Genomic DNA, 13280 nt, shown 5'->3' on the forward strand with positions numbered 1-13280 from the left:
CGCGCTCCCTGCCCGCCCTCCCGCCCGCCGCGCGGCGCCTCCGCCGCTCTCGTCTCACCTGTGGCCGCGGCGGCGGGGGGCGGCCCCCCCGCGGTGAGGAGCGGGGGCGGCGGCCGGAGGAGGCGGAGGACGAGGAGGTTTCCGGCTCCGTGCGAGGCGGCGGCGGCAGCAGGAGGGAGCGCGGCGCGGCCTGGCGCCGACCTCGGAGGCCGCGGCCGCCATGGGCCCCGCCTCGCGGCGGGGCTGAGCCCCGCGCCCCGCTCCCCTGCGCGGCCCGAGGGCGCCGGGCCTGGCCGGGCCTCCGCCGCCCGGCTGAGCTGCGCCCGCCCCCCTCCGCTGCCGGCGCCTCCCTCGGGGCTCCCCGTTCCCTGCGTCCGGCTCCTCGCCGCTCCCGGTGCTCCATGTGGGCGCCGCTGCCCGGCCCGCCGCCGCACGATGGGTGCAGACGCTGAGCGGGGGGGAGCCGCCCCGCCGCCGGCCCAGCCCGCGCAGCAGCCGCGCCGCCGCTCCGCCGGGAGCCGCGCGGAGCCCCCAGTGCCCGGCGCTCTCTGAGCGGGCCCTGCCCGCGGCCCGGCGCCTCGCAGCGATGTCGGGGGGCGCCGCGGAGAGCGGCCCCGCGGGCGCCCGCTTCTTGGCGCCGCCGCCACCGCCGCCCAAGAACGGCTCCAGCTCGGACAGCTCCGTCGGCGGGAAGCTGGGAGCCGCCGCCGCCTCGGAGCACGGCGGCGCGGCGAGCGGCGGAGCCGAGGGCAGCGCGGCGGGCGGCGGCCGCAGCGAGGAGTACCGGCGCCGCCGCCACACCATGGACAAGGACAGCCGCGGAGCGGCCGCCACCGAGCACCGCTTCTTCCGCCGCAGCGTCATCTGCGACTCCAACGCCACGGCCTTGGAGCTGCCCAGCCTGCAGCCCGCCGCGCCCGGCCCGGGGCCCGGCGCCGCCGCCAGCAGCAGCAGCGGCGCCGCGCAGCTCGTGTCGCCGCCGCACGGCGCCCGCCGCGGCTCCGGCAGCGCTCCCGGCGCGGCGCAGGCCGCCTCGCTGCAGCCGCCGCCGCCGCCCGCGCCGCTGCCCCTGGACGGAGCGGCCGCCGCGGAGCCGCCGGCCGCCAAGGAGGCCGCGCCGCTGCTGCCCAAGGCGGAGGAGGAGGAGGAGGGAGAGGCGGCCGCGCTGCCCGCCAGCAGCTCTGCCGGCAGCGCCGCCGTCGCCAGCCGCGAGCTCGAGGAACGGCGTGCGCAGCAGGAGGACATCGAGGAGCTGGAGACCAAGGCAGTGGGGATCTCCCCCGACGGCCGCTTCCTCAAGTTCGACATCGAGATCGGCAGGGGCTCCTTCAAAACTGTCTACAAGGGGCTGGATACGGAGACCACTGTGGAAGTCGCCTGGTGCGAGCTGCAGGTAACCAACAATAGCCATGGTAATAGCGACAATAAAAGCTACCACACTCAGGCGTGTGGCCAGGCGTGAGCCTACGTGCTTGAAGAACGTAAAAATACGTTGACCCCCAGTCAGCCCTACTCAGGGAGGGCTGTGCAGACCTCTCCGAGATGCTCCTTTGGAAGGAAGGTGCAATCTTTCTTTGGAGGCTGCCTGCCTTTTAAATATCTTCTCTGAAGATGTCTTTTAGCTCTTTGTCCTCAAAACCTATATTAAGATGTGGTAAGAAAGAACGTCTTATATTTTATGCTTCCAAAGTGTAGTTTGGAGGGTTGTAAATATACTTGTGCAGGGCTTTAGGGAGACTAAGAGAGAATATGCCCTTTGCAATGTAGGTGAATGCCAGTTTGAAGTAAACTTTATTTTTCAGAGTGTATTTAAGCTTAATATTTTTCTTCAAAACCTTTCCCCCCCCACAGGCATTTACTGTATTTATGGCAATAGACTGTGGTAGGAGGCAGTCTTTGAATATACACAAAGCCATGTAGCGTGTCACATTATTTAGGTTTTGCAAACTTGCTCTTTTCATTCTAAGTTCTAGGGTCCTCACTTGCTGTAGGCACTGGGAAAAGAGCATTTGTCCCCTTTCTGAAGCTGTACGAGACTGCAGTTCAGCTTTTCCAAACAGTGGATTAAACTGGAATAAGGCAACTCTTTTACGAAGTCTTTAGACCTCAGCAGGGTCAGAGTTTAGTAGAGCCCTCATCAAATGATGGCAAGAACGGCCTTAGTTCTGTGTGTGTCAGAGCTTGTACAACGGGGTTGCAGGTTACTCGCGACAAGCTTAAATGGGGAGAGCTTGGAGTGCCAGTAACAAGTCCGTGGTGCGCCGGTTTGCCTTCATATGGATAGAATGTTAAAAGGCTGGCCCTTGCTTTTTAGGGTTGACTTTCAGCACAGTTTGGTATTGCCTGTGTGCACACCCAATTCAGTGTAGGTGACGCTAGGTGAAAATCCCATAAATTTCTGAGAGGTGTCTAAGCAGTTAGTTGCTCACAAATGAATGGTTGCAGTAATGTATCAAAGTTTTCTTCCCATGTCAAAAACAATTAATTTTTTTAACTATTCCTGTCAAAAGTAAGAGGACTTAAGAGAGCTCCCAAATCTTTCATACTTGCTTTTGGGTGATTGCTCAAGCTTTGTACCAGTATCTTGGTATTCCTACCCGTTATGTTATTGCTGTTATGCCACACTTAGTGACTGTGGAAGTAAACTTCCGGTTATGTTTGTGAGCCTTGAGTGTGCCCCCTTCCTCCATGCAAGCTGTGTAGTTGCTGTGGTCTTCTTGGCAACACTTTTCAAAAAAAATGTGAAATGATCCAGTGTTGAGCTCTGCTTAAGTATGTGCAGGGTCTGCTGGGAGGAGATGAATAATCCCACAAAATGATGTGGCTCTTATTTGAAATTTTAGTCTCTGGAATTATAGATTTCCTTGACTTTTAACCCCTGAAATCTTTTTTTTTTTTTTTTTTTAATCCTTATGCTATATTTGCTCATCAGAAACCAATGTCAACTTGGTACCAGTCACTTCCCACTAATGCTCCCTCTTTTGAAATGTCCTAACCATCCTCAATACCAGGTGAACAAACTGTTTAAAGCGCGCCTTCTTTGAAGTAATTTAATAAACATATTTATAAAGAGCATATTGCCTAGCTTTCAGTTGATCAAGGAATTCCATAACTAGTGCTCAATAATGACAATGAGATTGCACAAAGCCCAAATGAAAATATTCATAAGGGAGTAAATGCAATCATGTTTTGCTTGGAGGTTAGCAGTATTACAGGACTGTATAGCAGTTTACTTAAAACTGCAGTTTTCCTGTAATAAAGACATTGTATTCAAAATGACAATTTTGAGACATGACTATGAACTTTATAGCTGTTAAAGTATTTGCTAAAGGAGATAGGCTCTAGTTAGTAGGATATTAAAGGTTAAGTGATGTTTTGTTTGTTTGCTTCTAGTAATAAAAGGAGGAACTTGGTAGTTGTTGGTATGATAGGTACATCTTCCTCTTTCTCTAGGCAACTGTTGACAGGTTGGTGAAAGTCCTTATATGTGATTTGTAACAAAATACAGTCTGAGTTCACCAAGACAGACAGGAACTTAGGTGTCTTGCTGTTTTTCCAGAATGCTATGGCTTGAGAATTGGTGAACCTTCAAAGCACACTTATTTTCTGGTGGAGTGTGATGGATTTTCTTCATACCATATAAACACTTAGCATAACTCGTTCATGCTTACTTTTAATCACCTTGAGATGCCTTCTTTGGGAATAGAGCTACTTTTCCAATCTGTTGTTCATGCCAGCAAGTATGAGTGTCCTGGGCGTCTCATCTTTCTGGAGCCTTTTCCAATACAACTGAAGTATTGCCAGAGTAAGGCTGCTGAGCATGGTTATGCAACTTAAGATGTACCTCTCCTGGCCTGCTCAGAGTTGGTAAAGGTGTATCACAGGTCTTGATTGCAAGACACAACCTATTTATTTTCCACTGGAAAATAAAAATTCCATCTTCAGCAGATTCCTTGGTGGTATGTCCTTCTAGGGATTTTTCTAGCATACCGTAAATGCTTTGGTTTCTTTTAAGATCTCTGCTGTTTAGAAGGAAATAAGAAGCTTGCTTCTTTTAGTTCAGTTAATTGACAGTGTTTGATTATCAGAAGAAACTTGGTTGCAGGAATCTTGCAGATTGAGGATCTTACATCCTGCACTGGAGGGTCTGTAATGGCTCCTGGCCAAATGACTTTTCAACTATTGGTAATGCAGCTACACCTAGTTCTTATTTACATGCTGCTTGGCAATAAAGGCTAAGATGAAGGAGTTTTGGTGCTTAAGTCTTGCTTTTCAAATACAATTTGGCTTCCTAAGTTGCTGAGGATAGTCTGGAGGATACTGCTCCAGACTGCGTTTTAATAGTTCTTATGCTTGGTGTAAGGCATAGTGGAGCAAACTGAAGGAGAATGTGTTGAAATTCTGTGTGTAGTTTAACAGCATTTTTAATATTTCTCTAAGGGAAGTCCTGAAAAAGACTGTAATTTTTCTTATGTGAGGAAGATGGAAGGTGTCAAGTATTTCAAGGTCACTCGTAGATGTACAACAAAATCCTAAGGAAGACAAGGCTTATAGACTACACTGGTTCAAGCAGACCACAAATTAAACTAGCAGATTATAGATACCCTAGTTTAAATACTAGATGTAAGTATTTAAATTTGAAATAGCTGCCCTGCCACAAACATAGCGGAGCTGTGAAGAGCTGATGGACAAGCACCTGGGGTCAGTGCTCAGCTTCAGGCATGACAAGGAAACGACTAATGTAGTCTCAGCTTTCAAATACTTTTATTTACATTGTGTATATTGAATTCAGCTCTAGTCACTCTGAGTGAAGTGTGCCTCCTACTGTTGTCCTTAGCTCGTCTCGTAAATCCAAGGAAGTAATAGTTAGGGTTACTGTTTTAATGAGATGCAAGTACGTAGAAATCAGCAAAAATACCCAGTGCACTGTTTTCCCTTTTAATTGAAAATCTTTTTCCATACAATCATGTCTTTTCAAATTATATTCCTGAGCTGTAAGTCTTGTCACCTGTCTGTATAGCTCAGGTAACATTGTGGCTAAAATGTTATTTAGCATAGTTAAAATTCATGCAACGGGAATACTTTTGTGTCAAAGGAAGTAAGTGTCACATAGTTAGCTGTAAAAAAAACAAATTGGAGGAGTCATGTGTCATCTACTAAGGCTCCATTTCAGTTTGAGTTAGCTGAAGTGATAGTCAATTTAAAACTGTCTTTTAAACTAATAGGGACGGGTACAGTCACTTGCTGGGCTACCTAACTGTGTGCATGGGACTATTGCTTTGAGTTCTGTCACTCACGTTACTAGCTCTTCGGGTATGAAAGCAAGCTTGATGTTATGGAAGGAAAACTGAAATCTTTGAATTCTGTTGAGTGTTTGAAGAGATCTTTTTTAGCAGCCTGGCACTTATTGGCTTCACCTGAAGAACTTTCTAAATCATGTTTCCTACAATAGAAAATTCCATAAGTGCCAGGCTGCTTCTACACTTGTCTGGTTATGAGCTGAATCACTTCTGTGCTTTGTATTTCTTTGAAAAAGACACATTAGTCTGTGGGTAAAGTTCATGAATGCATCTTCCTGCTAAGTCATTTTGCCATTCGAACAGTGGCATCAGTGCAGCAATAATGGGTATAAATTGAAACCCCGGAAGTTCCATCTCCATCTAATGAAGAACTTCCTTACTGTGAGGGTGACAGAGCCCTGGAACAGGCTGCCCAGAGAGGCTGTGGAGTCTCCTTCTCTGGAGATCTTCCAAACCCACCTGGATGCCACCCTGTGCTACATGCTCTAGGTGAGCCTGCTGGAGCAGGGGGGTTGGACTAGATGATCTCTAGAGGTCCCTTCCAACCTCAACCATTCTGTGATTAGGTGGGTTATTGTGCTGAAGTGTGAGCTACTGCAGGGGACCAGGAGCTTGAGTGCTGTCCTTGGCATAACACAAAGGCACAGCTCCTCAGCGCAATGAATGAGCTCCAAAAGTGAGTGGTGCAAGAGTGTGTTCAGCTAATTACGGCCATATGAAGGGAAGCTGAATGTGAATTTGATTACCTTTAGTTAAAGGTCTTCTGAGTGATGACTTGGACTGGGTAATAAAAGTGCAATTCTACTGTAGACTGTAAACTAAGTCATAGACCAAGTGCAATGTGCAAGATGCTCCGAGCAGTGGATTTTCTTTGCATAAGCAATAACTTTGGAAAAACAGGTAAAAATAGAGTATCATACCTGAGTGTGATCCATGGTATTCTTTAGTGCAGTCTGATAGAAATCATAATGTGGCTGATTCTCACTTTTAATGACAGGAAGTAGTGATGTGCTAAATAACACTTCCGTATGTCAGAATGGCTCTGGCTGCAACGATGCATGAAAGGTGGCTTCTCAAAACTCAAAATGCATTAGAGAAAGTTGTTTACAATATGAGACACATTTCATGTTTTAGTGACATTTCAAAGTAAACTATATCTGTCTTGTCTCTTAGAGTTAAAGCTATATTTAATGTTGAGATTTAGGTCAGCAGACAGCCCTGGAATGTAGTTCTTGAGCTCCAGACTACAGACTCTGCTGCAGGCACATCATAATAAATATCAGCCTATGGAAGTCAAAATATAATTCCTAAAAATCTCTTTGCTTCCTGGACTGAGTCGGGAATACTTCAGAAGCTGCACATCCAAGCCTGACAAGCGAAAAAGGTCTTGTATCACATAACTGTGGCATCCTGTAGTGGCTTTTTTAAAAAAAAAAAAAAAAAAAAAAAAAAAAAAAAAAAACTGTTGCACATTGCTCACTATGAGACCTGATTGCAGAGATAGTAGCTCTGATGCATGGTCTTACAGCTGCATTAACACAACCTGAAAAAACAAATCCAAACCTTTATGCTGCGAGATGAAGTTGAGCAGTGTGGACCTGGAATTCATCTGTGAAGTTGCTGTTGGATAAAGATTCTGTTGGTTCTGGAGGCATGGTCAGCACTGTGAAATAAACATAAGCCTACTTTAAAAGCTGTAATTGTTTTCAACGAGAATGTACTTTTTATATATTTTATAAAGCTCTTACTGAAATGGATCAAGCTCAAGTCTAATCCATTATGGTGATTCCCATGCCTACTTAAGGACCTTGGTGTCCTGCACTTCAGATCTGCAAATAAAATATTCTAATAGTCTGTGAGCATAACTATATCTGATTATAACCATTGTAACAGGCAATACATAATCAGTTCACTATTTCTTCAGGCTCAGATGCATAATGAGCACAGATGCAGATTAATAAAGGGGCCATATGGAAAAATTTGTGAGCTTCATTCTGTTCTTACTAGCTCTTTTCTTCTTTTTGACAAATTCCGAGTTACTGAAAGGCGGAGAAAAAAAAAGTCTAAAATCCTAGATGTACAGTCTGTTTATAATGCTTCCCCATTACACCAGATTTTCAAGGGACTTCAACTGAGTGCAGATAGAGAGCTTGAAATTTCTGGCAGTTAAATGTAAGTTTATTCTCTCCTGCTTTACCAGGTGATAGGGCAGAACAAGTTGCTGGTACTTACTGGCTTTAAGTCTCTGATTTCTCCTCTTCTGGCTAAAGAATAAGTAACAACCATATTCCTGAGTGCTGGTGTGTAATTGATACAATTCACAACTTGCTAAATGCCTTGGGAAAGGAGCCAGGCTAATTACCTGCAAAGGGATAAACAGTAGCCAGGCTCACCCAGATTTTGTAAAGGTGACCCTGGGAGAGAGAAGGGAGTTTGGAAGTTAGTTTTGGAGTTGCAGCTGTTAAGAGACCTCTGTTTAGGAAATTAGTCTTCCCTCAAAGGTATGGGGGTATGGCTGTGGTTCAATTTATAACCAGATGGTTGTGAGACCATAAGAAACGCTACACGTAAGGAAAAAGAAATATATATAACAAATATTGCATTATATATGAAAATAAGAAGCACTACATTTTCAGGAAGTACTCATGGAAGTAAATATATTCCTGTTTGTCAGTTGAGGTGGATTGGAGGAAGCTACAGAATGTAGATAAGTTCTTCCCTTGAGACTTGTTTTGGGCTGCTTTCATATCAAATAAAAATTCTTGACTCCATAAGTAAACTTTTGAAGGCTAAAGGAAAAATATTAGGACTGTAATCTTTCCTTAGAAGAAAAAGCTGCTGATAAGGCTCCTTGGAGACGTTCTGCACGTTGTCCTTCAAGAGCTGTCTAGCAGTGTAATAAATAAAACAAGCAGTGATAGCGCTTTGGTACTGTTTCCATGGATGTGGAGTGTGGGGCAGGGTGGATTTGTCTGGTAGCTTCCCTTGGGAGCATGTTTCCTTTTGGTTTGGTTTTCATTTTCTTAGCTTGCTGAACAGTACAGTGCCAACCGTCACCCATGTTCTAGATGCTGTATGTGGCCAAATCTGTACTAAGCAGCAGCTGTCTTGATACTTCCTGTCATACATGTGTTCAGAAACTTGCACTTCCTACAAAGGTTGACAACCCTTTTTTTTTTCTCTCCTCCTTTCTTTCCACTCTTAGGATCACTAAATGTTTATGCCCAGATCATGACTAAGTTAAAATAATACTTTGCTATTTTCCCTTTTCAATCTCTAGGTTCATATTTTCAACCTTGTTTCAGTCTTCAGGGCTATAAACCTCTGAGGAGAGAAGAGAGGGAGCGAGGGAGGGAGAGGGAAAAAAAAAAAAGGGAAATGCAGATAAAATGGCTGTAATATTTGGGCTTAAAGAAAGTTTCTAAATGTCATGCAAGTTGAGGGTACTTCTGCAGCTGAGCTTAAGACTTTCTCTTGTTTGAGCCTGCCTTTATTTTTGTTGAAGATGGTACAAAATTCCTATTCTTGGCTCAAGGTTTGTATGATAACTTCATGGTTTTAACTTGATCAAGCTGAGTGTGTATACCATGCCTGGAAGAACCTTCTTCCTATGTATATAATACACAACTCTTGTCTTCATTAGCAGAATTTGTAGTGCTATTTGCAAAACAGCTTCTCGGGGTAGTCAAAGGTTTTTATCTAACCTGAGGCATTGGCAGTTCTTTTCAAATACGCTCTTCTTGCTGTAATGAATAAGACTGAACTTCTTATGTTGGTATCGTATGCTCTCCACGGATCCTTAAACAATGTTTGAGTGTCTCTAGTGAAGATAATACTGATATCTTTATTCAATTCTTGTATCAAACCTCCTGAGCACAGTGAGAAACTTCCATGCCAGCAGTTTTTAACATGTGTGTTTGGTTGCTCTCAAGATATGCCTTAGGGGGAGCCAGGGGAGGTGACCAGAATTGAATCTGTGGTTCATGGACAGGGAGTTTGCTCCATTCTTGTGTAATGGGCACAACCTCCAGGCCCCTCCTTAGCTCTGTACCCTAAAGGATAAACCTTGTGTTAATGATTTTCTATGCTGTGTGATGCTTCCTCTTCTCCTAAGAGGAGATCATTGCAACAAGGTGATCGCAGAGACTGCTAAATCTTCTTCTCATAAATCAGAGTAAAATAGCTGTGAGAGGATACAGTAACCAAAGGAATACAGATTTGGGAACTTCACCCCAGCTTTCACTTCACCTGGTTGTGACAGGTGTATTGTGCATATCCAAATAGCACGTCAATATTTGCCTGGATAATTCCTAGCTGTGCAGTGTTACTTTGCTTGGATCACATGCAGTTTTACATGTTTTTAGTTCTTCAGCAAAGAAAATTCCAGCCCACTAAAAATAAGTTTGCATTGGTATTTTTTGTCTTTCAGAAGCTATTTAAATACGAATGTCTGCCTAAAGCAGTAAGGACTTTTTATAAGGATAACATGTTCTACAAAGCTTGAGGAGACAAACTTGCTAAATTTGGATTTATAATTTTATCTCTACGCTGAATCTTTGGGATTTCTACCTATATAAGCATTCAGAATTTAGAAATCCTATGAAAAGTATATTTGATTTGTCCTAGATGAGCATCTGGCTTACAGCTAAAATATTTGAGCTCTTAAGTCTTGTGACAGAGACACTGAAACTAATGTTTTACCCACTGCTGTGTATTTTAATGTAGGCAGTGCCATTTCTGATGATACTTAATGTACCTGAGGACCTGTGATACTGAAATAATCTAATCCATCTATTCACGCTAATCTGGGAAGTTACTGTTCTCAGGGCAATATCACTATGAATTTTTTTTTATGTTCTCTCATATCTTTAGTTACTAGCAGCACTCCATGTTGCATGTTATGAGCAAGACTGAAAGGAAGAGGAAGCTTTGGTAGCTCAGCAAACTTGTGCTGTGGATACTGTTTTGAGCTGTAGTCCAGGACAACAAAGATCTTATGGCTTCGGTCAATAAACAGTCTTCAGGAGACACTTTTGATAGCTGTCCACTGAACTGCTGTTTTTCTGCTTTAGGATAGCAGATGGGATGGGAAAAAATGTTATATTATGCTCCTTATTTGAGGGAGACCCTTTGTAGCTTCTGTTTATTTGTAGTATATCATCTTTTTCACTTGTGTGGATTCAGCCATTCCTCACTGCATTGCATTGGTGGCTGAAGGTGGGGGTTTCTGATAGCAGATTTAGGGATAGCAGAAGAAAGCAAGCACGTACAAATGGAAGAACTCACCCAGGTGAATGAGAGTTTATTGCCCCCGTTTAGAAGAATATCAAATATGGTTGAACCTACTTGCATCAGTAAGAAGAATAGAAATACTCATCTCCATGTAGTTGGGCTAAATCGGAAACAGCTGTATAGAATGCTAATTGGATGGTACAAAACTGATATAATCAAGTACATTTTTATATGGTTTTGGCCAGTTAGGGTCAACCCTGAAAGATGCATATCTGTTCAATTGGTGGTGTTTCTCTATTTTTTGTTTGTTTGTTTTCCTTGCTAGGCATTTTTTTTTCTCTTAAAATAGTCTTGTGTAGCTATTGCTTCTGCTTTGCTGACTGTTGCTGACAATTTGTGACCCCTGTATGAATGTATTTTGACTGCTGTGAAAAGAGTTTCTATGCTGGCAAAGACTAATGACATACAAACAATAACCCACAAATATTACTATTAAAAGCTTCAGCAATCCAGGCTGATTATCTCAAGGATCTGTAAATCTGTGCATGCTTATGTAATACACATCTGTTAATGACATTTTCTGAACTGTTCACAGGTTTTAGTTAAATGTTACAAAATGTTAGAACGTCTCTTCGAATCTGCTTCCTATAAAATGAGGCTTTGATTCTTACAGGTATCTGCTAACATGCAGCCATCCTTGGTTTGCCTCTTCCTTTGCTCAGCTGCTTAAACTATACCTGCACTTGGGAAATAGAGGCTGTGCCTGTATATAAAATGCAAGATGCTAACTTGATGTGCTCTGTTTTACTAGAATTGATTTGGACTTGGAGACTTTGAGGTTTCCCTAAAGAGGAGTTATTACATGAGAGGCAAAGCTTGAATTAGCCTATTCGGGTATCTCACAGTGAGAAATCTTGACTGAACAGTGTGTGAGGTGGTTTTTTTTAGGTATGGTCCTCTATTTTTGGGTATAGAGACCAATGAAGAGCAGCAGTATGTAGAATGGCCTTTGACGGCTTTATTAGCATTCATACTGTTTTGGGGCTTAGTGCACGGTTAGGTTTGCCAGGAACAATGTACTAAAAATGGAGAAACTGCAGAAATGTCTGATACAACAGTAAGACTTTTAAAGTTCACTTTTAGAATGTTTCTTTTGCGGTTTTAACTACTTCCTTTGTGTGGAGCTTGACATTTTGGTTTGCAGACAAGCAGCTGAAAAGTTGAATGCATTTCAGGTTGTCTGCATCTGGAGGGGGAAAATTACACATGGCACTTGAATTTGAATATCTTTCATCTATTGGCAACTTAGAACAGATTCAGGTGATAGTTATGCTTATTTTGCTGTTCTCGTTACACAAGCCCTTTTCTGAGAGGTTCAGCACTACCCTCCAGGAGTCAGAAAGTGAAGAGATCCTGAGAGTTACTGCTGAAGTGTTAAATGTATTAGTACATCCATAGATAGTTAAGATCTATCTATAAATAATTGTCTTTAGTCAGGTAATCCTCTAACAAAAATCATCTCTGTTTCTCTGTGTGCCCCCTTTGGTTTTGTAGACTACCCGCTTGAGAAGTCTTCAGAAGGAGGAGCAGGGAATTTGGGCCGCTCAAATTGTGGGGGTTGCCGTGTGTTCACAGAGGGGGAAAGGTCCCAGGGAGTGCTGGGGTGAGTTGCACTTGTGCCAGGGGTGAACTTGATGTGCAGAGCAAATACAAGTAGTTAACACCCAAAGCTTTAGGGATTGTGTTTTTTTTCCTGTCTGTGTAGGAGAGTGAATCTTTTTAGTTGCTTTAGATTATAATGCAAATATTTAAGAATTTCCCTATAGCTTATGTTTTGTGCCTTCTATCTGGGTATTAGTAATGACAATATTAATCTTCTGATTTATTCAGGGATCAGAATGATCTTCACCTAATAATGCCTATAAAGCAAAATTTGCTGCTCTCAGTCTGACTAATGTGGGTTAATACTATATTCTTTCTTTCTTTTTTAAAAAAAAAACAAGCTTGTGATTTTTCTTAGAGTTGTTGTCCCTGGGGTTGCCAGAGTATTTGCGTGGTTGCATCAAGTAGGATACAGCAGTTGTCATGAAAGTGTACGGTTTATTGAGGGGGGAGGGAGGAAGAGGGCAAGTCAAAGCGTCTCAGCAGTAGTGCAGCACTAATTATGGCATATTTGACTTGCTGCAGGTGTATTGCAGAATCACAGAGTGGTTGGGGTTGGAAGAGGCCTCCAACCCCCCTGCTCCAGCAGGGACACCTAGAGCACGTGGCACAGGGTGGCATCCAGGTGGGTTTGGAAGATCTCCAAGGAAGGAGACTCCACAGGCTCTCTGGGCAGCCTGTTCCAGGGCTCTGTCACCCTCACAGTAAAGAAGTTCTTCCTCATATGGAAATGGAACTTCCTGGGTTTCAGTTTATACCCATTACCCCTTGTCCTGTTGCTGTCCACTACCGAGAAGAGTTTGGTCTCATCTTCTTTACATTCACCCCTCAGGTACTTGAACATGTTGATCAGATCTCCTCTCAGTTTTCTCTTCTCCAGGGTAAACAGGCCCAACTCACTTAGTCTTTCCTTATAAGGTAGATGCCTCAGTTCCTTAATTATCTTTGTGGCCCTACGCCGGATCCTCTCTAGAAGCTCCATGTCCCTCTTGTACTGGGGCGCCCAGGACTGCACCCAGTACTCCAGGTGCGGCTGCACCAGAGCTGAGCAGAGGGGCAGGATCCCCTCCTCGACCTGCTGGCAAC

General features: G+C 44.2%; 1 protein-coding gene across 5 annotated transcripts in view; it reads left to right on the top strand.

Moving 5' to 3' along the window:
• Nucleotides 1–586: 586 nt before the first annotated feature.
• WNK1 (WNK lysine deficient protein kinase 1) overlaps nt 587–13280 on the top strand; it is a 104243-nt gene continuing 91549 nt past the window's right edge. For all 5 annotated transcript variants that reach the window (XM_088521562.1, XM_088521563.1, XM_088521566.1 and 2 more), the window contains exon 1: nt 587–1393. In XM_088521562.1, the coding sequence (XP_088377688.1) occupies nt 587–1393 (807 nt within the window). The remainder of the gene's footprint in view (nt 1394–13280) is intronic.

This window comes from Tinamus guttatus, unplaced genomic scaffold (genome assembly GCF_059628265.1).
Source record: "Tinamus guttatus ecotype Peru unplaced genomic scaffold, ASM5962826v1 Tinamus_guttatus_pri_ptg000125l, whole genome shotgun sequence".
Lineage (NCBI taxonomy): Eukaryota > Metazoa > Chordata > Aves > Tinamiformes > Tinamidae > Tinamus > Tinamus guttatus.